The 27,455-nt window shown below is 36.0% G+C and overlaps 2 protein-coding genes and 2 long non-coding RNA genes across 13 annotated transcripts; 1 reads left to right on the forward strand and 3 right to left on the reverse strand.

Moving 5' to 3' along the window:
• Positions 1-127: 127 nt before the first annotated feature.
• LOC126867357 (elongin-B) lies at positions 128-1,214 on the reverse strand. The gene is made up of 3 exons (XM_050621797.1): positions 1,050-1,214; positions 860-953; positions 128-685 (listed from the first exon to the last, which is right to left on the reverse strand). Exons 1-3 carry the CDS (start codon positions 1,050-1,052, stop codon positions 429-431), a joined length of 354 nt encoding a protein of 117 aa, XP_050477754.1. The 5' UTR covers positions 1,053-1,214; the 3' UTR covers positions 128-428.
• A 1,057-nt stretch (positions 1,215-2,271) lies between these two features.
• On the forward strand, positions 2,272-25,498 carry LOC126867315 (phosphatidylcholine:ceramide cholinephosphotransferase 2-like). 10 transcript variants are annotated; one of them, XM_050621698.1, is made up of 6 exons: positions 2,272-2,879; positions 20,924-21,300; positions 23,897-24,107; positions 24,406-24,680; positions 24,806-24,981; positions 25,103-25,498. In XM_050621698.1, exons 1-6 carry the CDS (start codon positions 2,818-2,820, stop codon positions 25,256-25,258), a joined length of 1,257 nt encoding a protein of 418 aa, XP_050477655.1. In that variant the 5' UTR covers positions 2,272-2,817; the 3' UTR covers positions 25,259-25,498. The 10 variants fall into 10 exon arrangements, with proteins under 10 accessions (XP_050477655.1, XP_050477662.1, XP_050477659.1 ...); XM_050621705.1 differs by lacking the exon at positions 2,272-2,879 and adding an exon at positions 3,588-3,957; XM_050621702.1 differs by lacking the exon at positions 2,272-2,879 and adding an exon at positions 3,588-3,913.
• Positions 5,321-6,332, reverse strand: LOC126867373 (uncharacterized). The gene is made up of 2 exons (XR_007690219.1): positions 6,112-6,332; positions 5,321-6,019 (listed from the first exon to the last, which is right to left on the reverse strand). It is a non-coding gene; the product is annotated as an uncharacterized LOC126867373 (long non-coding RNA).
• Positions 9,396-11,843, reverse strand: LOC126867383 (uncharacterized). The gene is made up of 2 exons (XR_007690233.1): positions 10,484-11,843; positions 9,396-10,415 (listed from the first exon to the last, which is right to left on the reverse strand). It is a non-coding gene; the product is annotated as an uncharacterized LOC126867383 (long non-coding RNA).
• Positions 25,499-27,455: the final 1,957 nt, after the last annotated feature.

Genomic DNA, 27,455 nt, shown 5'->3' on the forward strand with positions numbered 1-27,455 from the left:
GTAAGATAAAATACAATCTACAATCATAAATTACATGTGACTGAGGTATTTGGTCTATCTTGGCAATAATAACAAAGTGTTGAAATATTTTCGTACCTATAAAAGATTGTAATAAACTTGAATGGAGTACTGGATTATAAATTTTACTTTTTATTATCTTTTTCAGTCAAATGATCAAGTATAAGACACTTGATTATCGCTCACAAGAAAACAACAAAAACGAAAAAGTTAACAATAGTCTCAAAAATTAATAGTAATCTCACTTAATAAAGTTAAAAAGCCTCAGGACACTTTTAATATTTGTATAAAGTTGTATGTACCTAATATTCACATCATGTTCGCTTAAGCTGTTAGCCTTTTTGGAAATATTTGACAATTATAAAATTGTATTGAATTCAACACTTTATCATCAATTGTTTCACAATGTTTCAAGGTGACTGTTCTTGTCCATTGGCTTCTTGAGATTTCATAACATCTGGTAAATCAGGTGGTAATGAAAATGGTGTCATCTCTAATGCTTCAAATTGACCATTTTCTTGACGCACAGCTAATCCTACTAATGCAGGACATTGTGGTTTTGCAGTTGCTGATGTTAGTCCATAATCAGATAAAAATTTACTATCTGACATTGGAACATTGTCCTTATTGAACAGCTGTTGATTCACAGGTGGTATTTTCAATATACCTATGAGGCAGTTTTATTTGATCCTAAATTATTTTAATTCAAAATCGACAGGTGTTCATATATTTCATAAAAATTTAGATAAACGGAAGAAAGAAGAGTAACTAAACCTTCTCTTGTGAAATGTCATTATGTGATTGTCTGAAGTTAAATATATGTAAATTATGAATTCCTCACCTTCTATAATTTTTTTAAGTTCAAGAACTGTGGTATTATCCTTGGCATCGGTAAATATGGTCATATTTTTTCGTCGGATCATTAGAAACACATCCTAAGAAGAAAATCTCGATTATATTTGAGGTTATCTTACTTTGAGATAAATCATAGAAACACTATAAAAAATAATTGAATATTGACAAAAATATACCATTGTGAATTTAACTATATATTTAGACTGACAAGGACAATTAATATATAGATTTTTTACAATACTGCTTTGTTGATTATTGTTTACTTGCAGTCCCTCAGGTTAGAGGCAGAAAGTTAAAATAAGGTAGACATTCACGGACAACACGATCATATAAAACACGTTGTTTGATTGGTTCTTCTTTCTAAACCCAAACTCCGTTTGGTACGTTGTTTGTTTCTTTAACCAATCATAAATCGGTTTTATATTTATCCTATAATTACGAATTTCTAAATCAGAGATAATATTTCTGAATATCTACTCATGCATTGATATATCAAATATAGTAATATAGTTAAATTATTATATATATATTTAAGGCAATGAACAACTCAAATTTATCTTTAATTCAAAGATATATTCAATAATTCACGAAGACATATTTATAAATACACAATTATAATTTTACTATGTCAACAGGCACTATGTACAATCTTACAACTAAGATAATATTAAAAGAATATCATAACCTTTTTATAAACATTAATTTAATTTTCATAATTGTCATAAAAGAAATTTATTTTATTTCATAACATTCACATATTCCATCAATATTAAGGTTAGGGCAAATATATAACTGTAATAAGTACAATTCACGTAAAATAAATCTAAAAAAGGAATTTGTATTTACAGTAGTGCCACTTTAATAAGGACGCAATTGTACTTCCTTAACAAACCACTACTATCCCTAAACCTTAGTAGTTCTTGGAACTAACTTCGTGCAGTCGGCCTTACAGATGTAGTATTACAATATACAACAAATGTGTTTGGGTATGGGCATATCCATATCTTACTTACACTCAATAGAAAAGAGAGATGTTCAAAATTTCTTAAATATATGCCTCTCTCAACAACTGGCTAAGAAAGATTCTAATCCGTAACAAGTTAATGAAGTACTATTATATACTAAATATTATGAAATAATTTAAAATAGTCCTAAAATATCATAGCGAATAAAATCACGATCTACAGCTTATATGAAAGTATTTTTCAAGAGGCTTGATTATAGATGGCTACTAGTTTTTAAGGAAAGGTCCTTGGCCTTACAGACGCAGAGGCGTCGAACATTCCTGAATGAATTTCCTTTTTGCAATGACGTCAGTGGTTGCCATCAGTCCATCGAGTCGCTTATAAGAAAAGCGCGATCTATGAAAGAGCGCTTGCGCTTTTCAAAATGACCTGGTGCGCGGCGCCGCTCATGGGCTTTCCAGTGGAGACTCGACGAAAGCTCCACTGTCTTTTCGTTCACAACTCAAGTTTCACTGTAACGAGACGAAATGCGACCGTGGTATCCATCCGCGGAGTATTTCTTCAAGAAAGTTAAACGCCTACGAGATCGTAAGGACATTTAACAAGAAGATATAGAGAGAAAAGACGAAGAAAAGCTCCGTCGCGGTATGTCCTGGTGCGCGATATATATGTATATATCGTGATCGAAATTTTGGAACAGCGTGCGACGATATTCGGGGACTGAAAAGGAATTTACAGAGGTCCGCGATGTGTTTCCTTTGCCGTTAGTTATTCGTCTATCTCTGCGTGTACGAGCACTTTGTTTTTGATTGATCGATAAGCCGTGAATTAGGTCGTCCACGAGTCGCGCCCTGAACAGAAACATACGCATACAATTTGTGAACAGAAAGTTGAAAAAATATTCTAAATTTGGTGTTCGAAAACGAGCATCAATCGACGTGTTCGACGATATTATATGTCTTGAGCAACGTCGACGTATATGATGAAATTGCAGCTGCTTGTAATCGAAACGGATTACTGCTGGAGGAAAGCGTTGCTTAGGTAAGTAAGTGAACGCGGATTTCCGAACAAGCTGCTTATGCTTTTAGTGCTTGTCACTAATGTTAAGCTTATTTAACTATATAATGTTTAAACATCAATGTCTTCTTATCGTGTTAGATAATTGTATTGTGTTATATTATATCCGTCATGATAAGAGATTTGTGTTCAAACATTTAAAGTTAAGTCCAATGAATGACAAAAGGTACGATCAATTATTATATAGCAATATTAACGTTAATTTTGTTAGAAACGGATATCAACTATCATTAATTTCTAAGTATAATAATTGTAAGGTTAAATTAGATTGGAAATCATTTAATTGTAAGTATTTTCTAATTAATATCTTTTAAAAAAAAGATTCAATTTTTTGTTCATTTATTAAAAGATACGTAAGCGTAACGATACGAATAGCGTAAATTTAAGATACATATTTATTTTATATTTTTATAGACTTTTATACAAAAATATTTGTTATTATGTTTTTTAAATATAGATATTATAGCTTTAAAACAATTATTTGACAATTAATTTTGCGATGACATAGAAAATGAATACACGAATAAGAAAATTTTCAAAATACATTTGAATATACCGCTAAAACGCAAGTCGATAAAGTCAACGATTAACAACTGTTGGTAGTAAACTCCAATCGACTACAGGAATCGCCGCTATGCGCGTGTCGCTTTAAAGAATGTGATGGCTTGTACCAGAAGGAAAATGCAACAATGATTCAGAACGCTTTGGCTTTCTCGACCAGTTCTTCTCATTTTACATTTTCACAGCCCTTTGGTTGACGCCATCTTCAATTTTTTTTTTGTTTAAGTGTCAATTTTCTGGAACTGCATGGTACACAGTGGATCCCATAAAAACGTTGAGTGTGGGCAGTGAGTGTAATGAACGAACATCATACAGCCGGTCATCTAAATTGAAATGATAAAGTGATCGCGATATGAGTTTGCGTCGTAGATCTAGTCTTCAACCATCCCTGAAAGATTGTGAACCAGAAAGGAGTCGTTAGCCATCCAAGTGTCCATGTAAAAGTTATTCACTTGAATTCTTCCCCTTTCAAGTATTGTTGGTTAGTTTACGTGTTATTTGATACATGTGTTTTTTTGCCTTTCTGTTGCACTCACGCGTGAACGCATTGTCCAATCCGAGGAAAGTCGAGACCCACGTTTGTTGGTTATGTTTTTTCTTACAATCGTTTGCCGTAAATCGCACGCTTCTGTAGCATGTTGCTCGTAGTGAAAGAAAAAAAGATAAAACTGAAATCGTAAAGTAGTGTGTGCATACGTAGAAATAAAATGCACAAGTTAAGATTGCCTGTCAAGGTTGAATTGCCCAGTGCTTTAACAAGGTATGCAGATATTTGATCTACAGATATCGATACTGTTTTTCTCAACGTTTACGTATTGTCGTAATAGATAAAACGAGTGTGTCTCGAACTTATACGTTTCCAGATTGTAAACAATCGTGTCGCGATGATGAATGCATTAAAATTAATGATCTTTATTCTAATATTGTAACGTACGACACAATTTTGTTTCGAGTTCGCAGTATGTACTATCCTACTTATGTCTTCTCCAACACTTCAAAGTAGTTAGAGTAATTGTTCACTTTACATGTAAATATAGCATTGTCGTTATATAAAGTTGTAACAGTGTGGAATGTAATATTTTTCAGACATATTAATATCGATACAGTGTTGCTTAAGTTTATTAATGTTTCGAAATATTAATAATAATGTTTGTTCATGTTTGTAGCGATAAATATGCAAGTCATACAAATTCAGAATTGTATCGTGCATGCTTTTCTTGTTGCTTTCGTCGAAATAAGTATGAAACCATTACGTATACGTATACTGTATAGGATAGGATGCATTATTGTAGTATCAGCGTTCAGTGAATTGAAGAATTTAATGCATTTAACTCATCTATATTAACTCATTAAAAGATAGCTATGTCATTCTCACGCATAATCCAACTATTTTTCTTATATATCATCATATTGTCACTTCAAGCATAATGATTTTTTATAAACAAACTTACTACCTTATCGATTGGATTCATTATCATCTGCTCCAATATACAATTATTAGATGTTATTAAATAATGTCAGTAATAAAAATAATGTATAAAAAGCTAATCAGGCTTATATACGCTGTTTTTGATGAAGATAAGAAACAAATTTACGCGTATCTATTATTACTAATTGTAAGACGTAGCAGCACGTGTGGGCGAACACGTGATTTGATTATGTTTTTCCCCTAGACAGATATTTCGTTCGAAAACTGGTCGATAACCGCCATAATATTAATTTCAAGCAATCGTAATGTGCTGTTACTTCTGTCACAAGAAGTAACAGTTGATACATACAAATTTTCTATTATGAAAAACGTTTAGGAATTTGTTATTTAGAGTTGTAACGGTTAACTCAGGAACTTTAATTGAAGTGAAGCATGAAATTTATTTGCTTTATAACTGGATTTATAAAACTGTAATTTACAGAGTTTCTATATTGAGAGCAAATTCGAGAGCTCCATATATATAGGGCGCACGCGAGGAAACGTTAATTCCATTATCACTACAATTCAGTTCATATGTTCAAATGTGGTATTTCTTATGGTATTTCTTAAGTAATTTTTCTTCTATTTAGATTCTAAATAGAATATATTAATTCAATTTTTGTATTATTGTCAGATAATGTTCCATCTTTCCAGAAGAACGTTGAGCTGCGTAAACATTGGAAAATCGCAAAACATGAATATATATATTTATCTTGCAAAATCTTTTGATGGAAGAATGATAATCATATCTGGATTAAGCTGGTGCTTGTTCCTCTACTAATTGAGCTGCAGTTGTTGAGATGTTCACGGCGCCATTCTTATGGAAAGCAGCTGACCTTGGCAGTCATAAAACCTAATGCACGCTGCAGGGCTTTACCCGCCTCGATCTAACTCTCCTACCATCCAAGTCCTCGTTTCCTGTGATACGTCAAACTCGAACCTTTCGAGTAGTTTCTCTGTGGTCTTTGCTGGTGAAACATCAAGCATTTCATGTCTCCCATGTTCCGGGAAATCGCCTTAACCGCGGTTCATAATTACCGTGTTTCATGTAAGTCGACTGGTAGTTGGAGTAGTTCTACGAAAGATATAATTCTACAATAGTTTTAGTGACAAAGAATTATAATTATTCGGCTTTACATGTTTAAGAGGATCTTGTACCATACATACCATGAGAACTATACCCAATATAATAGTTTGGTAGCTGAGGAGCCGGTAACAAGGTTAATAATCGCTTCCTAGTTTGTTTGTATAGTTTCTTACAAAATTTTCGGAAGTGCAACGAAAAGCTGGAAGTGAAGTGTTAAAAACAAAATGTGTTAAAAAAGCAGAACGACAATTTTTGTTAGAATTGGCGTATCGTGCGTGGTGCGTACTTCGAAGCAAGTGATCGATCGGTCTTGGTCCTCTGTCGAAGGGCGACGAGGTAAAGGCAAGATCCCTCTGAACCACCTGTGTATGTTCGAATGCGCGCGTGCGTGTTTGCTTCTCTGGGTACACGTGCACCTAACGGCTTGACCAGAGAACAGTACGAATCATTTGACTCTCAGTTGCTTACCTACGTTGCTACTTCTCGCAGTGTATTTTTGGCGTCCGTGCTTCTCACGAAACCTTGTACGGCCAATTCTGACTCTCACTTAATTAATGTAAATCAAAAATTGTACCGTGAGAAGTATTCAACGTTTAAATCTTGATTCTTCGATATGAATTTAGTTACAGTCCCTGTTATTGACGATATGTGTATGCTTAAACAGTGTAGATTTGCCAGAACGTTCGTGTTTATATATTTCTTTGAAAATAAAGTTATTTGAAGTACTGTCGGTAACGTGAATCGTGCAGGGACCTTCGAACCTGGCCGAGTAATGTAGTCGCAGTTACGTGATTCGGGTAGTTTTTGGTGTCGCACCTTTCACGAGACCTTGGTACAGTCGATTCGGACTCCTTCGCTTAAAGCTGTGTTGCTGGACATTCGTCACGGAAATCATGACAGTCTTAAGGTGATCTCGTTCTTATTTGTGCAAGTGACAAATCAAGTTCTGTTAATGGTGTGGATTTACGTGAACGATTACCATTAAGTTTCGTCGAAAAGTTTCGAGACATCAAGTACGTAAAGTATCGTCAGTAACATGTGTCAAAATTTACTTCTTTCATCTTCCTGAAACGGTGTAAATGTAATTATATATATATTTTCACGATCTTTGCCTTTCCTACACATATTTTCTTTTTTCGTCAATTTCACGATTAATGCATTCGACGAATGCCAACCTATTTACTGGCACTCCCTCAATGTTTACGCGTCAATGAAATTTCTGATCGTATACGAAACAGTAGTTTGTTCGATTCCTAAGTATTTTGGTTTATTAAGGAAACTAATCGTGCCCATATTGAGCTGCACATAAGGATGTTATAGTATTACATTTAATAATGCGGTCGCTAGTCTACCATAATCACGTACCATAACGTATCTAGTGTGTTTCCCTCTCTTGTGGATATTGTGCCTATTTCGGTCTCTGTTTACGTCTTTCCTCTTTTTTCTTGCTTAATTATCAAGCTCTGTCGGTTAGTAGTATTATTTACGTAGCATACGAACATGAGACCGGTGCAAACTGTTATTTTGCTGGACATGTAAGTAGATAGAACTACTGCTGGACAGATTTCGTTTCGCTTCTTTTTTTTTTTTCTCGCATCGATACTGATGCATTTGCAATATGTACGTCCAATAAATTTTGATACGTATTATCAACAACATTTGTTACTTATGCGTATTATCAGTGACTATTCGTCGACAGTCTTTCCTGAATGCATCGTTTATTCATCGGCAACTTACGTAAGAAAGTAATTATTTTTTGTTTGTAGTTAGATTTGTATGTGTTACGAAAACGTGTGTTTGAAAAATGAGGAATGATCGATAGAGGCGACACAATGCGTTAGTGTAACTTATTGGCAAGGTGTGACAAATATTCTAGTTGGCATATCGAAGTTCAAGCCAAAACAATGTCATTAACGATTACAAATATATTTAATATAATTCAATTGTGTAATGCAAATTGGAAAAAAATATTCATATCGAAATACGACGTATTTTTGTATCACCACAAAATGTAAGTTTATAATATTACATCTTTATTACATATACAGAAAAAAAATTGAAAATATCGCTTTTTGTTGACTTTTGCGCTATAACTTGTTTCTGCGTGTTTTGAAGTTTAGAGAGTGTCAAGGTGAAGCAAAGTTGAGTTTGTCCGAAAAGAACTATCGTTTACTTTTTAAAAAAAATTATAGTACTGTTTAGATAACTTAGAAACGTATATAACCGATCGTAAATTTGCTGTACTAGTTGATACGATTCGCTCGGTTGTGAATTATTGGCATTGATTTATTTGTTCGTCTAACAATTAGTAGGACTCACCCTACACGATTTTTGCATTTGTCAGAGACAATGCTTCATACTTGAAACCGTGTCTATAGAATGAAATCGATACATACCTATAATATGCGGGAAATTGATGAAAAGTTGAGACCGTCGTTAGTACAGTACTCACGACATATTTTATGAATATATTATGTATGTAAGATGAAACATTTTCGAATTTTATTAACATTATAGTGACAATTGTCATGTTAATATTGGCGGAGTTTGAAATAAGTTTGATAATGTACATGAAAGTTACAAGATATATAATAATAAATAGAGTATATATAATATTTCTCAGAGATCGTATTTATACTCAGAGATAGGTATTTATGCAATCAATTATCCATTATATTAATAAGCCTCGATATTTAGGTAGGTCATTTGTAGCACTTATTATACGTTTAAGGTGGCTATTCATGCCGTATATTATATATTTAGCAAATGCAGTAAATACTTTGTAATTTTCATATACATTTTCAGATTAGTTTTAAATTTAACTAATATGATCATGGCAGTCGCGTCTCATTATATATAGTGTTAATGAAGTTTCAAAATGTTTTATACGATGCACATAATATGTACATGAAAGTTTTCTACAGTAAGTTAAATACTTTCGTGAGCCACTTTATGTATGCCGCAATAGCCTATATATATGCAAAATTATTAATCGTTTAAATTGTAGAGGTGTGTATGACATTGGTAAACAAGTATCAGGATAGTTTAACTAGTCTTAAGGAAGCAATTCGCGTGTACGGTGCGGTCTGAATTTACGGCGTGCATTATTGAGCACTGAGTTAGGAATCGTTGAACCGATGATAAATGGTGAGGTCAAATACAATGTGATAGCGATAGCGTGATTAAAGTTATATCAGATTCTCTGAACGTAGACTGTTTGGTCACGTGATCGTGATTATTTGTTTCGATAAGAGACCACGCAATATCTGATACTTCGAAACAGATTAAAACTATTTTTAAATATAGGAAATATTAGGAGCCACAGGTTCACGGGAACTTGTACATAAATAGTGGCTAGAAAAGGTATTTGCATACCATTATATTTATTATAGCATTTACATAACGATCGTTTAGGTTAAAGTTCATTGAATTTCATATCATTAATACACTGAAAATAAAATATAAAACTTGATAAAAAGAAAAATATTTTGTTGGAAAAATATTCTCTTCTTTTTTAAATTTCGTTGTAAATTGTGCACCTGTCGATTCATCGATCTGTTTGAGCCTGCAATAGAAAATTCGAATGTCAATTATTGTAGGTGGAACTGTGAATCAATTACTGGGAAAGAGGAAATGAGTCACAGATCGGGTGTGACGTAAATACATCTTTTATAATGAACTCCGAGTTCCGCGCCGTTCCGGAATCATTGTCGCGATGACGTTATTGTTGGATGCATTTTACATTCGTCATACTGCGTTCTCGCGTCTGCTGAACTATTTTCTTATGATTAATGCACTGAGAAGTAGATGTATTGGACATATAGAACATTGAACTCGTTAAGAAATTCATTATCATTTCAGAAAATTTTCTATTAATGTTTCGAAATTTTTATACTTTTAAGGAACGATTGTTTAACATTAACGCCGAGATTGACGTGCTTACCAGTTTTCTTGATCATTATCAGATATGAATCATTATTATCGCTAAAAAATTCAGTTAATATAGTTCGTAATCTGGTTTTAATTGCCTTTATTATCTTCTGAACCGTTGATGATCTTATCGTTTCGAAACGGCCGGTCTGTATATAAACTATAAATATAATATACATAAACTCTTCATTTTATTTAATATCGATTGATTAGTAATTTGTTTGGAATTTTAGAATTCTTCGAATGTATTCGGAATATGTATATTATTTTACGATGCTTTCTGCGCGCGACCAGCTATTTGGACAATTACGACGGCGCCAAACGTCGACACGGCTGTTTTGTGATTGTGCACATGTTGCAGCTCAATATGGTGAATTGTTGCGTAATTGTATAAACTTCTGGATTTTTCTTGTCCAAGCCAGCTACGTCTGTGTCGTTCTAGAATTGCGGTGATCTGGAAATATGCAGCTGGATCAATACCTCTTATAGTATCTGCGTTGTACCTTATCGATTGTTGCTTACCTCGTTGGCTGCATCTTTCTTGATTTCACGCGACGTTACGCCAATGTTGCTTAGGTATGTGGCAATTACCAAAGTCCAGATAATAATTGCAATCGCAAGTTTAACTCGGATACAATCGATCAGTAATGTAACCGATCATTTAGATAACACATACCGTATAGGGGTTATTTATGTAACTTTAACATTAGATCAATGTCTGCTACAATCTGTTTTTTTATTGTTCGTTTTTACTTTGTTGTTGACTACTATTTCAATTAAATCTTTCTTGTACTTAGTAATCACATAGGAAACTGTGAAAGATATATTTAAGTTGACAATTTATCGGTTATATATATTTAGGATTTCCCTAGCTACCTATAATATAAATATTCTTTTTCTTTTTTTAGAATTAAATGAGGATTTATATGTCGATGGGAAGTTTTTGCTTATAAATTGATAGTTTTTCTTCATCTTGTCTCTTTACATTTATCGAATGGCGCTTGGAAATTATATATGTGTCAGTCATCCCATCTTCAATATTACTCTGCAATATATTTTTATCGGCAGAAGTTATATAAAATTGCATTTCCACAATTTGTCGAAAGTATAAGCTAATTGTTTTACGACATTCTTAATCTGTCATCATCGTGCCAAGTGAAAGCTATCTGACCTACTGTATACAATACTGTTCAGTTTTAATAAAAAACTAACAGAATAGCAAGAGATATCGAATTTTCTTTGAATATGCAATTCCAAAACTAAAACACTTGTTGGAACTAGAAAGAACAGGGATATCTCCGACCAATGGTGAAGGAGCGCACATTGACTATACAATCGTTTAGCTAGACTATCGGTTCACGAAGACGGTTTTTAATCGGCTCATTGTATCGAGAAAACCTTGCCTGGCAACGATAAGAAAATTAATTGCTCGTGGAAGAAGCCAGTTACCCTCGATGCATTCTGCTGTGCGTTGGAAAGCGCAACGATCGTTCGCGAAAGAGATCACGATAAATATTTATTCCGTCTTTCATTGTTACCATTCTCGAAGCGGCTCATTCCCTGAATTATTTTTCCAATTCGATCAACACCGTTTAATTCGTTTTCTCTTCTGTCTTCTCTCGAAATTCTAATTTATCTGTACAAACGACCCAAGTACATATACGTATATAATTTTGGACTAGTTGGTCATCTTAATTTTTCTTGCTCGATTTCACGGTATTCGACACGTGTAAACGTTTCACAGCCGATTGGACGAAAAGATACATCGCCTGCATTTCGTGGAAAGTTTGATCGAAGTAATCGTTTGCTGTTATTTACATTATGTTTTATCGTTGTGCATTTTGCGATATGTTCGAGTTGATAAGCCCGATACCTATACAGGCGAATGGTTCGTTTGTATCTTCTGTGTCACCGTCTGCATCACGACGATGTTGCGGATTATCAACGATTAAACCGTCAGTATTTCTATGGCTTACGAAAATATTACTTGCTACGGTTTTAAAGTTCTTAGCTCTGGTGATTAAATAACGTGTGAGTCGAACGTTGGACGATGTTGAATCGCTTCAGCTTGCTCGATTGGGCTCGATCGAATTGTTCAACGAGCAGTCCATGTGCTACAATTGCTTCGAAGGATGATGAACATGATGACGGAACGACATTTGATGGAACGAATCAGATTAGTCTGTTTTGCCTCATGGACGTTCATGAGAAAGCAGTTACGGTTAGAAGTAGAGGATTACTGGTTCGTTGGGAAAACAAGGCGGTGCAATTGAAAAGTTATTCGATAAGATGTGCGAATGATGTTCCATTTGGCATAGTGCTCGACGTTAAAAGGTAATTGAAATACGCGTTAATATAGAATCTACGTAAAACATGGAAATATTTTTCTATTTTATAATTTTCTCAGTCACGCTGGTAGAATAGATATCTTGACAACATTTTTTCTTCCTTTTCCATCACGTCCCGTTATTTTAGCGAGTACTCTTTTTATCGGCTAGTTAGGCTGTTTGTCTTTCACGCGAAAGTTTCACGACTTTTACTCCTCCGTGTGTTTTTGTCGACCATTCGCGGGGAGACGCAATCTCAAGGAAGCGCGTCAACGGGAGTCGTAAATTCCTGTTACGATTTTACAATCGACGCCACGAAACTGATCGATCGCCTATTTCGTTTAAGATAATAGAGGTAGTTGAATTAATTACAACGCTGAGGTAACAGGTTATAATGTACTCTTTATACCAACAACAATTGTAGACAAGATGATTACGCTCGTTGCGTATATATACATATTAATTAGATATATGTTGACTGAGTTAAAGTAGTGAACCCAGTGCAGAGATGTTGACTGTTCTGTAGTCGTAGATCCAGTAAAGTTCGGTAACGGCGCTGTCGCAGAGGAAAACTGTTGCTGGGTGTTGGTCGTCCCACCACCGGTCGCTTGCAAGTCTCGGGAAACATGGGAAACCCACGTTTCCCCACTTTTTACCTGATGGAACAATAACCATAAGGAACATTTTGACTCGAAGGTATTTTATACCACTTAATGGTCTTAATGGTTAACTCGAATTGCTTAATTTTACGACAGTTCCTTATGATTATTACGGTCCAACTAATTATGTTGACGTAGCAAGTGGGAGCCTCGATCGAAGGATAAATTTCGGGCTACGCAAAGAGTCATCGGACGAAACACCGCGTTTAATTTCGGAATAAATACGATTATACAGTCCCATGGTTTATTAACCTGTTGCTAAAGTGTCTTTAATACCGACAGTTCTATACACCTCTTTTGTATATAGCATCGAATCGATAGGAAATAACTGGTTACATCACTCGTTGTCGTTGTATTTTATGAAGTCGGTGATAAATATTTCGAGAAGATTTGTGTGAAAAAATAATAGCGGCTTGACTCCTCGGGCTTCAGTATCCGATAAAAGACAGTCATGCGCTAAGAATGCGGGTTTCCCCGGCATGTTGACGGTAAAAGTTGCTCGATATGGTATGGTTTCAATTTCGAGAATGTTCATATCGATTTGAAATCGACCAACGACGTGGAAAAAGGATAGAATGGAAAGCCTTGGGAACAATCGGCTCAAGCTATTTTGTTCGGCTTACCACGAAGAATTACGTGACCTTTCGTCGAAAACGCGAATTCTCTCCCGGAAGCATCGCCAGGTTTGTCATGTACGTGGATTTTTTAATACAATCGGTCTTTTGATCTAACACGATAAATTGCTATTTCTACAGAGCATAGAATTATCTTTGATCACAAGTAAATAGATAGGATCAAGCGTTGACTGGTCTTGGATGTATTTTGGTTCTTTGGATCAAGGTGATGTTCAAGCTTGAGCAAATATAAATATACTTGCTTCGATATTTCGTAAATACTTTCATACATAGCTAAATATATTTGAAATATCATCTATCCATATAGCGTGGTATTTTTCCACCCTGAATTTTCCACGATAGCGAGTTAGGTGATTGAAACTGAGCCAAATCCTGTTACTTGTGACTTCGTTTTCTATTCTATCGATATCTCTTGGAGAAACGTTTCGAAGAACTCGATATTAACGAGTGGCAAGCTTACGAGCTTTCTCGTAAGTATACTGCGGATGTTCATGCATCTGCAGGAAATTTAGAGATACATAAATATATATAACATCTAAAGTATAATGCTATACAGTAAAGTAATCATTTTGACCTTTAACGGATGAAACGAATCCCTGTTCTACTCTTCTCTTCTTAGTTCTATTTTTTCAATCGAGTTCACAGTCTACTAGATAAACAAACTAATTCGGAAAAGCATCGAGTCTTGCTAATTTTAGAAGCACTTGCATCGACTACTAAAATATCATCTTAAAAGCTGTGGTAGGACTGTTTAAAGCATCATCGTGTGTAAATGGATTAATAAATTTCTGTTTACCCGGTCTGTGCTGAATCAAGAGATGCACGTTGTCCGGCCGACCGGCCGGCCGGCTGGTTTACTTCGATCTATTTTGCTCCTGCGATTTGCTAAATGCAATCATACGAATTCATCGGCTGACAGGTTTAACCCTAATACGAACTGCAAACTTGGGAAGCCTTCCATCGGCGGACAATAATTTCTTTGTCGTTCCCGCGCTCATCGTTAATTATAACCATGCGTCAGCGTGTTATTCGCGGCATCTACTGATCGAACTATTGCTCTCGTTACGGGGTGATTAATTTAATTACTACAGGGAAATTAGTTGTTCGTGTGATTCGTTCTTATTCTTTTCTTCATTTCAATCCTTTGGAGATTAGTAGTACGATATGTACCAAGACAACTTTTAGGAAAATCGTTGGATTGCGATAATTCTTTTGGCACCATTCAGGTTTACTGGCACATAGAATATCATTGTACGTAAATGGAACATATACTAAATTATTGATTAACCTATATTTTTTTAAAGCTTATTAAAGCTGATATTATTATATTACAGGGTTCTTTGTCAAAGGAAAAGTGTGTCATAAAAAGGTGGAAGCGGTATAATTTTGTTTGTTGCGGTGTGTTTTGGCAATAATTTAGATTATAAGTAACCGTCGTGAAAACAAGACGACATATTTCCGGTGATTTTTGTGTCAATATGTTTTCCGTTAGAACAAAGGTATCCCTTTTGTTTTGTAAAATTTTCGGACGTAGCATTACGAGATCGTCGAGATGATCGAAGGTCGCTCGATGATCATGAGGGCCATAAAGATTATGTCATTGTTGCGTACCTGGCGCGTAAAATCTTCTGAAGGTTACGAGGATTACGCTGGTCATTATTAACATTCAAAGTCATCTGAGAAATTCATCAAAATTGTGTCTTTAATAGTCAAAGTATTTAATAGTTACGAATGACGGTGGAAGTCGTACTGTTATTAAAATCAAAAAATGTTCATGTCGCAGTTAATTTCGGCGTTTTCTTTAATTGTCCACTAAGATGTTAATCGCCTAAGTCGTCGATAAAAGTTTGTAAGCTAAGCAAATTTAATGAAACGCTAGAATGCTAATTATGTATTATCTTTCTCGGAAGAAACACTCGTAACCGATAGTTCGCATATTTAAAAGCAGTTATGATGGTAATCTTTTATATAATATTTTTAAAACACCGCGACAATGTTTTTCACGTAATCGTTTTTTAGCAATACGACTCTGAATGAACTAACGTGACGGCGATAACAGGAAATATATACATGGTGTCTCGGCTAAACTTGACTAATCTTCTTACGTTTTCGTCAGCCGATAAACAATGACTCGCCGTATAGCAGCGGGAACTAAATTTAAATACTTACGCACGCGGTCGGAAAATCGAAAGAACGCGCATGAAAGCACAGTAGAACTAACGCTGTGCAGCCTACAAAAAATTAATTCTCACGTTTTTGAAACGATACAGTAGATTGTATGAAGATTCGTATTTCTCTGCATAATTTAGAATCCCTGACGCATTTATCATTTTATTTGCTTGTTTATTCGACAAACGGAAAATAGCATTTTCCGCGAGTTACACTTGCATGACAGAAGTAGATTAATCGTCGAAGGACGGCAACAGTTGCGAGTACAATCTGCGAGATGGGAATTGGGTCATTTATAATCTACATAATTTTGAAGCATGCTTTGTGTGTACGGGACTTGAAACACCGGAAGTCAACGGAGTCAACTTATTCGGAATACTTTGTTATATTTCACTCGACGTGAGGCGAATCCCTTCTTCTTTTTTCTTTTTTAGACATCCAAGATTTCTCCGTTGTAACCGGAACTGCACTGCGCACCGGTTTATATATCATCGTCCATAAATCGTGGTATAAGTGGAGTGAGGGAGATTCTATGGCTGAAAATAAGGCAAAAGCAGAGAATAACAGAATTGCATTGAAGGTTCTTTCGGAGAAAGATGCATTTGAAAGTCAATCGAATACACGTGTACACCTCATCGATGATTGACGTTTGGAATTTGATTATAGATTGCCACTTCAAATATAAGGCTTATTTGCTATCAATATTTATCTAGTAATTACTTTTTCGGTGAATACAATAAGAATAGGTGATGGTAACGAACCATCTATTCTAATATCAATAGTCAACATTTCGAACAAATAGCTCGACAAATAAGCTCTAACACTGTATAAACCATTTTATCTATACAAAAAGAAACATATATATAAACAGCGGCAGAAATAGTACACTGCGTGATATCAGTGATATGAGTCAAGTCCACGTGTATTATCAATTTCTTTTTAAACTGTGTATTCTTCGAAATTCATTTTGCTTGTGTTTTTAAACTGTTGGGAAAGAAGAAAGCGCAGAAAGTGCACAGAATCGATTGATCGGGCGCTAACTAAAGTTTCGTTCTTACAAAGGGAGTTCCATTGTATCTGCGCTACGAATTATCGCTCACCTCGTATATTAAGACGGCAGTCGGTTCCTCGGCGTAACGTGACATATTTTTCACTACTCGCGAGTTGGTGTAATTTATGCGAACGGTCGACAACGGAGGCAAAAAATGACCCAGTTTCCGACGAGCTTCGATACAGGCATTCGAGCAGGAAGTAATCGAGGAGATCCCGGTCGAGCATCCTTGTCGGTGTTTTTAGTCTTTCGATCGCTAAGAGCAGTTCGAGAGAGAAACTAAAAAGGAAGAAGGAGAAAAAAAGTTGGGAAAGCTTTGAATCGGAACGCAACGCCCACGATCGCGAAGCAGAAATGAATTGACGCATGCTTTTTCGCGTGTTGCTCGATCAAGAATATTTCTATCCACGCTTAGTAACCAGTTATTCGGAGCGGCCTTCGCGAAAACCAAGGTGCCATTCGTGAAAGAGAATGCGATAGGAACGAGCAAGGATATCGAGATTAATTCAACAAGATTCGATGTCGAGGTAGACCTGTTCGTTATTTCATTCGATCTCAACATGGATGTCTTGTAGATTATTGAGATTTTTTGGACGTGACTCATATACAAGTTAAGTTGATCGAGACCTATGGATTTGTGGAATCCTGGAAGCATTTATGTCGTAAAACTATGGAGAAAGAAAGCACTTGTTATGCGATCGATATCTAAATTTCGCTGAACTTTCGCAGCGTACTACGTTTACTATTTACAGAAATTCCGGATATTTGCAACTATTCAAAGTTACCTACGAAGAATCTCATTGTATACCATTTTTTAGTGATTGTTTCTGTAGTTAAACATTCATTTGTATATTACTCATTCACTTAAATTGATTTCGACCATTGACCATTCTCGACATTTTGAACTTACTAGTTTTTGTCGCTATCGTAAAAAAATATTCTAAATTTTAAATGAACGCGTGAGTCATTTCACGTCGTTTTTCTTTTTTTTTTTTGTATCCAACGTTATCTAAGAAAATTTATGCGATCGGAAGTTCCAAAGATAAAGTGGAAGGGTTTCAATATCTATCTAGGTTGGAGTGGCTATTCAAGAAATGATAAATGGGATGGATGGAGATTCGAATCTAGGTCCAATAATTTTCCAGATTCCTCTTTATCTCATGCCAGATCTTCCGATAGGGAATACGAAGATAAAGTGGAGATTATCGCGAGTAGCATGAGGCACTCGTGGCGAATGTTACGAGAAGTTTGGTTGCCACGTGGTGAAGCAACTCGTCGATAGAGTAACTCCAGTTGGGTCAAAAGGGTCGTTGGTTTGGAACGACGTGACGTTGTAAAGGTCTCATTTGGGCGCTTATCGGGTTACGGAGGTTAAGTCCTGAGTTCCTCTGCGAACGGTCACATAAAAGTCGGGATATTGTTTCTGGAATTTCTCCTTCTTCGTGCCTCTAGAGGTTGTTGTTAATAAATTGCCGCCTACGATCCTAATTGCCGTTAATTTCACAAGCGTAATAAAAAAAGATTTTATCGATGTTACAAACGACCAATCACTAAGAGTAATTTGACGAATAAGTAAGATAAAAAATAATGTACCATTTGAACGTTTACCGAGACTCTGGAGATTCTCACAAATCCGCAGGAAGTTACATAAACGTTGGTTGTTAGCTGGTATTACTTCTTATGGACGTACACATTGAAAATAATATTCTATGATAATTCAGTTTACTGTGCTATTTTGGCATTGATACGTAATTTCTCGTCTTATCAAACGGTATAAAGTACCGCTGGCTTTCATGTCGTTCGAACAGCCATCGAATTATCTGCGCAGGATTTATCGCTTTATTCAGCGCGCAGAACGCGAGATCCGCCTACAAGAAATCACCTTATCGGTCGGTGCCACCCACGGATCAGCTTTTCTTCGTTCGCATCGTTTTACGCCTCGTCACGAACAGCAAAGGATCTTTCGGACGCAGAAAAAGATGAGAAAAAGTGAGTCATCAGGAGGGATAGCATTTTCGAACGAGTTCTCGCCTTTTCGAAAGATAAATCAGTAATTAACTATGATTCACATTACTTGTCGACGAGCAGAATCTCCTGGCTTGAAGTTAATTAAACTCGAATTATCAGATAATAGATCCGTCTTGAAATAATTTTCGGAAGAATTTACTACCGAGTCGAACGATTAACGTTGGAAATTATAAATTATAAAGTTAAATTGTCAGAGAAATTTGTACATACCTCCTGTCTCATTCTTTCATTTTGTACTCTCTTCTTATTTCGTATTACAATGTGTTATTCTTCTGCATACAATGACTCACGAAATATTTGAACGATGTATTATGTGTATTATACAAAATATATCATTTCATTAGTACTATCATGATTATACTGACAGAATTTGAAATCAACCTGGAAGCGTATATGAAACTTAGAAAACATTTACTACTAATATATACTTGTTAAAAAAAATGGATATAAATCCATAAAACAATGGTCGTGTTAAATATTGAGGCTCATCAATGTTGTACGTACTATGTTTCTAACAAATATCTTATTGCTCTTATACATTTTCATGGAACATTTCCTTAACTCCTCAATCTTCAAACTCAACATTTTTGTTTGGTTCTTTATCATTATGACCGTGATAGTCTTATCATATCGTACGCTATACAACATCAAATTGTGCTAAATTTCAACAATATAAAAATGATAACCGTATTGATACTTCAAATACTTCGATAGAAACGTGATATCGCGTCATATATCAAAAAATTTGTGTTATACAACGCACATAATGTATTCGGAAAGGTTTCTACGAGTATGCAAGTACATATATACCTTCATGAGCCACTGTATTCCTCTAACAAATTGCTATGTTATGCTAGTAACGGTTAACATTTCCGTCCATCATCACGGACGCTAAGTACTATCAGCGGAACGTCTTTGCACTTCCCGCAAACTTCCTGTCCGGATATCTGGTTGGCCTCGCCCATCCCAGGATTTCAAAGCCTGGTTGGCTCGGTTGCTTTTAAAGCAAGCCACGTCGACACGTATCCTTAACACGATAACCTTTTACTCCAGTAGCGCGATGATAACTAAAAGTAGAACGTTATACCGGCTGCATCGTACAGCGTCAAACGATCCTCGAACGTTTTATCGAGCGACGCAGACAAAACAGCTTGCCCTGATTTTTTGCTTACAAAGAGCAAGCTACGAATTTTCTTGGTAGGTGAAAAGATTGTTAAAAAGTAGGTAGGAAGCTGTGACAGAGATGTCTAGCCTGATCGAATAGTTGGCAAAGAAGAAGTTTCCTATATAGGACGGTTTGGAATTCAGTGTACAAGCTGTCTATAAATAATCGTGGTTCATCTGCATTTAGATTGATACTGATCGTTCTCCGTGGCGCCATTAAATTGTTCAGTTGTTCAGCGGTTTTCACGAAGCCCCACAGGCGAGTGCACGTCTGCCTTCGATTAGAAAATCTCGAGCCGGAGCTTCATTTCGGTTCTCTGAAAGATAAAGAATATATTAATAACGCATGCCCGATAAATACAACAGGTTTCTGTAGATAAGTGCTGTTTAAAACAATGCAATTTTGTTGAACAAAGGCAATAAGATTTTCTGATGAAATGGTATAGTATCGCAGTCTAAAAATAAATCTTTATTGTGTACTATTTTTATGCTATTTCTAGCGTATAGAATAAGAGAAAGAAGAGACAGCGCGTTATTTAAGAAATATTTCACGGTCAAAAAACCGAAAATTGAAAGAAAACATTCTCGACTTACCATAAACAATCTCGAAGAACTTCACGATCTCAAGGAGTCACCAATTTAATGGTAGTTAATCGTTTACGATGTTACGTAATATAATTGTCGACCGAAAAATTCCATACTATCGTTTGCTGCAACCTTACCTTTCATCTTACAGACTGACATAGAAAGAAACTAAACCAGAAAGAGGAAACCTTTGTATCTCTGCCAAGATTTGCTGGTTTGTTTTCGAAAAATAAAAATAATTGAATCGTTCGTGGAATCCTTCGACTCCTCGTGAAAGAGCTTTCAGTAAATCGGCACGTGGAACGACAAGCAATTGTAATGATGCTTGCGTTTTCTGTTCACAGGATGGTATTGGACCCCAAGGTCACGAGTCTGCACAGTGATTACGGAAGCTTCGATCGACCATTGGGCGCCGGAGAGGGCCACGAGAGGGACGTGGAGGCGACGGTTGATGGAAGTAGCAACGGAATGGCACAATCGAGCGACGTTTATCAACGGCAGCCATTATTACCTGGTGCACCGACCAAGGGCAAGGATAAGTGGTCCGGGGTGGCATCTGGTTCCGACTATTACGTGGATGACGAGGACGAGAAGATCGACAGTCTTAGCCGGCATCCTGGCATACCGAATGGCTCTGGAAATGGTGTCGTTAAGCTCGACATACCCGCGCCTCTTCGGGAAGAGCCCCGTTTTCCTAAAGAGAAGTGGAAAACGTTTCTTGGTAAGGATAAACTCAGAACCTTTTCTATACTTCCCATTTACATAGTCTGGTACACGTGTCGAACATATGTCTTGAGGTACAATATTAATCCTTTTGAGAAAGAAGGTCGCTGTTCTTCTAGGAGTATCGTTCACAATAGCATCAGGCGTGTAGAGATTCTTCATAACGATCAAGAAGAGTTGTCGTGAAGAACACTTGTTAACTTGGAAGATGGGATTTTAAGGCCTCTATAGCCATGAAGATACGATTTTACGTCCACTATGAAATTGCAAGAGTTTCTTGTGCGAGGAAAACGCCGTCGTTATACTGCAGACCAACGTTCAATCTAGCGATATCTGTCACGTGACAAAATTTTGATTAGATACTGTGAGGATGATAAGCAACTTCAAACAGAATACTGTGCTCCAACGAGTTATGTAAAGAGAAGAGCCGAGAAAAATTTCTCCTGTAATTTCGTCGGCAATGAACTCTCTTTAGGGCTGGGTCTCCTCTCCTGTATGTACGCTTCATTCACACGACGGGGTGTCCGTGGAGATCGAGATCGAGGTCGCTACGTGGCCTGGTATTTCGATGCAGATCTGCTCGGACGCTGCTCTAATGCAGAGTCATGCCCGATCATGTGTTCTTGAACGATGAATCCAAAACGATGGAGTCATTAGAACGGACTACCTTCGGTGTCCGTTAAGTTCGTTCTGCTTCTGAACTAGATCGTTGCGTGACAAGATTCTTCGACCGTATTATCATGCACACGTTTCATGTTATCGATGTGACGACTGGTGAAAGCATTATTCGTAAACGTGTTTCGTTTTACTTATTGTCGTTAATAACTTGATTAATAATTTATCTTTGCTTTTAAGGGATTAAGGATAAATATATGATTTATCTCAGAGAATGTTTCTAGTTTATATGTAGGATCAAGTAAACTTTGCTAAATTTAACTTATAGCGATTTCTACATATGAAGATACATGTTATGGATGTAGAGAAAGTTTGGATTCAATTTGAGAAATGGTCATTAGGATGCATGTCTTAATACATCACCCGGTATGTTAATGAATGACGCAGATCCATTTCTTCGTCGTCCTCTGTAACTTATTGGGAGACTAAATTGTAAACTGTTCCATGAATGTTTGCGGATGTAGGAAACGAGTTTGAGGGTGGACTTCGAAAAGCTTTTCCCTTGTTGGTAGGAAGCCAGAGCACCAGCTGAATTTTGGCACTGTGCCACTTCCTCTGAATGTGTGTTATTGTTGTGCCAGGTTTCACGACGCAGCTTTTGATTAATATACCCAGTGTACCAAGATAAGTGGTCTTCGAAATAACGTTATAATTAATAGTTTCTTACGATGATAGAAGATTTGTCTCGTTTTCTTAACAAAATGCATGTTTGCCTGCTTCCTTCGTCGTAAAATAAGACGGCGAGCTAGGTAATTTAATGCAAAGAGTCATTTTAATAATCTATAGAATATTTAATTTCATTCTCAGATTATAGAATATTTAATTTTATATTTAAATATTTAATTTCATTCTTCATAATAAGGGCGGAAAGCTTTAATAATGAACCATCTTTTATAACTGCTCGATTATAAATTATTATAATGCCACTTCATACGAGGTCGTTGAATCTTTTATTTTAAAAAAATCGATCAAACAAATTGATCTTGAAATTAACTTTGAAATTAACTTAAAAAAGGTGTACAAATTTTTATAAATTCTTGATACACCCAGTATATGGTGCATCTGGTAAGCATGGGCTCGCGTTTTACTTTTGGAGTATATTGTCATTCGTTGTATCAAAGTAGAAAAGAGTATTCTCCAGAAAAGCGGCAGGCAGAGAGAGAGAGAGAGAGAGAGAGAGAGAGAGAGAGAGTTGTCGGCTAGAAATTTCGGAACAAGAGAAGCATAGACGCGTAAAGTGGAGTAGCTGTACGTTCACCGACAGAAAGAAGGATAAATTGCGCCACGATGACTGTTACCTCCGTGCTGTATCGTGCGCGCACGATATACGACTAACTGCGGTGACCCGCATGCTTGAATCACCGGTTTATTTTCAACCGACTGATATACATGTTGGCTACTTACTATTGTTTGGAAGCTAAACGATGCACTATTATATAGTTTTCTGGAATGTTGTTTTGTATTAGTTACGTCAATGATTAAAGGCAATGATCGAATTGTCATCGATAGATGATTGGATTATCTGGAAAATAATTTGAAAAAATATACATATGCTACTAAAACCTATGTACATATTGATACGATAAGTATTATGATATAAGCAAATTATAAAATTGTTTTTATGATTCATGTTCACGTGGTAAAATTAGAGTAAAATTTGCTTAGTTTTAAATACAATCCTTATATTTTTCTATTTCTGAGATATAATATTTGTTTTTAAAGTAAGTCTGATGAATTATAGGTTAAGAACGTTCAAAGTTATTTTATTGTGCTTTCAAAGTTACTATAAATTTTTAGAATGAATAATTCACACTTCAATTGATCTCAAGTTATCGCTGATAAGGTTTCTTCTTCAATTCGCTTGTTTATTTAGAAATTTGATATTTGTTGTTCTAATGAAAATGTAATTGGTGTTACAGCATTTCTGTTCATGGTCGTGAACTTCATATTGACTACTGCGTCCCTTGCAATGGTCCACGAACGAGTCCCTGATCGAAATACATACGGGCCGCTCCCGGATGTAGTGTTGGACAATGTCGCCGCTCAGGATTGGGCCCTTAACGTGTCGGAAGTTTTAATTATGATAATGTCCAACTCAGCGATGGTTTTTATTATTTTTCATAAACATAGGTATGTATTGTACACGAACATCAATGAAACCGATACGTGTAAATTAAAGTTTTTGCTCGACAGGCTTGGGTCAGAAATAGGACACAAGTAATTCTAGTATCAATATACTGCAACAGTTTTTAGATGGTTATCCTTTTAGCTTTGGCTCAAATTTCCAAGATCTATTTCATTTTCTTAATTTCATTTTATCTTAAATTAAGCTAAAAAGATACCATTAAATTTTCGAATTTTTGGATGTCATTGTAGGCAATATTTAAAATTATTTTTATTTTACAAAATTTTATGTTGATTCTTCTAGGTTTATCGTTGTTAGGCGAATATTTCTCTTGATGGGACTGTTGTACATGATGAGGAGTATCACAATGTACGTGACGGTACTGCCTGTCGCCAGCAAAACGTATTTCTGCAGTCCTAAAGCAAACAATACGAGTCCGCTCCTCGTTATAAAAAGGGTTTTGCAGCTCATTTCTGGCTTCGGCTTGTCTATAAATGGCAAGCACACTTACTGCGGGGACTACATTTACAGCGGTCATACAGTCGTGCTTGTACTTAGTTACCTGATTATAAAGGAGTGTAAGTATTTTCTCTACGTTATGGAGACATTTATGTTTTGTTAAAATGTGCTAGGTATTTATATAGAAAAAGAAGAAGTATGAAGAAGTATTATCTAGAATCTAGAAGAATGTTTAAAAATGCAGATTCTCCAAGAAGGTGTCAACCAATTCATTGGCTTGCGGGCATTACTGTTTTTGTTGGGGTAATTATGGTCTTGGTGGCTCACGGACATTATACCGTGGACGTCCTCATAGCATACTACGTAACTACACGCTTATGGTATATCTATCATACGTTAGCTAATAATTCGCATCTTAAGGTAAGTTGTATTGTTTTGTTGAATTCTCTCTACTTTTATGTTAGAAAAAAAAGTAAAGAAAAGAAAGAGACAAAGATAATGTATTCTGAAAACTGAAGAACATATTGAAATGTATTTACAGCAATATGAACCAAACAACTTTTTGGCCCGACTCTGGTGGTTCCCTATTTTTAAATATTTCGAGAAAAACGTGGGCGGCACGGTGCCACGACAATACGACTGGCCTTTACCCTGGCCTCGACGATTCCTTGCCAAGCACCCTAATCGGGACAGTTAATGTCTGTCTTTGATTTCGCGATAGAGGCTGTCAAACAACGGAGTTACTTTGTTGTAATTTGTATATATATAAACATATATGTATACGTATCTAGGCTTACAAAAATGTGAAGATAAAGCTTTACTAGAGAGTGGTGCGAGAGATGTGTGTGCAAGTTCTTGTCATTGTAGACGAGTATATTTGCTCTTTTGAGACTTGACGAAAACTTGCGGTGTTCACTTCCTTAAAAAAAAAGCAAAACTGACAGCAACAAGGAAACAAAAAACTGTAAAACATGAACGATAGTGAAAACAGATGCTTGTACCGTCATGTTCGTTATCGTCCAATCGCAAAACCTATTTTTTTTTTCTTGATTTTGATACGACTTATACATACATTGTAAGAGGCTAGATAAACGATAGATCGAGATATTTAGTCTCACGATGAATTCACGTAGAGGGAGGTATTCGAGAGTTACCAACAAATTAGTGTATAAAATAAAATGCTAGATATCTCTATTTTCAGATACTCCGAATGTGAAATACTTAGATGTAAAAAGAAAAAAGAAAAAAGAAGGAAAGAAGTTACGCTACAATAATCCGGTCAAGCGCGGTAAATGCGAAACTGTCTTGTTGAACGTAGCATTAACAAGCAACAGGCGATTTGTTTTATAAACACCTACTCCTTTAAACAACAACTCGCATTGGAAAACTTGACAAAAGAGAAAAAAAGCGTCACTTCAATAAAATAACAAAAAAAGAAGGTACAAGAGAAAAACATATGGAAGTTTTGTTTGCCGCGAGACCTTCCTTTGGCTAATCTATTCGAAATGCGTTCTAATCTTTCGACTTCAAAAACAACCAACTTCTTTATGTTTACATGCATAGCGGCATGCCTTATTCCGATGAAAGTCAACCGAATAAATCGCAATTTTCGAACTCGTTAATCGGTCAATTGCCGTTCGTTTTCTATATTCTAGTTTTCCGTGTTGTAGAACTTTCCCTCGAAATTGGAGCCCCTTTTTAAACGAGCATTTTTATCGTAGAAACAATTAGTGGATGATTGGCATAGTTTTAAAATTTAACCAATAATCGTGCAATTTCGTGGGACCAAGTACAGAGAGAACAGTTGGAAAATATAATACTCTTCGAGGTAGCGTGGCAGAGAATATAATTTCTTTTGTGGCGACAATAGAATACGCGCATAACCGGAACAGTATTTAGAATAGTTTTCGAACGTTCTTGCTCTATTTTTTAAGCTATGATTTTCAGCGTCTTGATCGACGCGTTGGCGTCGCAATGTGTTCCCGTTCGAGATCGGTGAAATTTCTTGCCTACGGTCAATATGATTAGAAGCCAAGTGTTATTCTGTATGTCAATAAAATTCGTGATTTCTCGGAATAAGGTCGTCTTTACAGTTTACATACACCAGATGTTGTCACGGATATGTGAAGATATTGAGATGTCGAATCGTGCAAAGAAAGTTTATGTTGTCACTAATGAATCTCTGAATAATAATAATTATAACAAAATGAAGTCTAACAAAGGTGTTTTCTAATAATTCGTTCTTTGTATGATTTCATTCTGTTCCTGCTTTTCTGGCATCTCGTAAACTCGCAACAATAATTCCTCACAATTCTTGCTCCCCTCTATTCGTTGGAGGATTCTTCGGCTTTATCGTAGTTTTCCTCCGAGATATAGATAGCACAAAAACGCTTTGAAATCTCTACTGAGCCATGTAGGGACGTAAACGAAGAACGTTTTAACGAATCTCAATTATCTGTATAAAGGCAGAGAAAATAATTGCACGATGGAAGAGTGATAGGAAATTATTCTTCGTCGTGATTGAAAGCGTTAAACTTGTGAAGTCTGTGAATAGTTTAAGTGATATTGCCGGCGATTTGTTGTCTTCTGCACACGCGATTTATTGTTAATGCTCGTGCAAAGATCTCGTTATCCGTTGCCTGAATTGTCAGCGTTCCAGTAACGCACGTTCGTAGTGCGTAACATCTTTCGAAGTGGATGCGAACAACCACACGTATGGCCGATGATCCTGTTTCTCGTTTCATAACTCTTTTTCCGTTTCGATGCGCGCGCGGTCGAACGAATTTGACGGTCGACCGACGAGAAGAAGAAGAACAAAAGAGAGAAAAAAGACATTTTGCGAAAAAGAATAGTCAGAGTGGGATGAATTGAATAGAATTTATTGGCCCTTATAT

This window comes from Bombus huntii, chromosome 7 (genome assembly GCF_024542735.1).
Source record: "Bombus huntii isolate Logan2020A chromosome 7, iyBomHunt1.1, whole genome shotgun sequence".
Taxonomy (NCBI): domain Eukaryota; kingdom Metazoa; phylum Arthropoda; class Insecta; order Hymenoptera; family Apidae; genus Bombus; species Bombus huntii.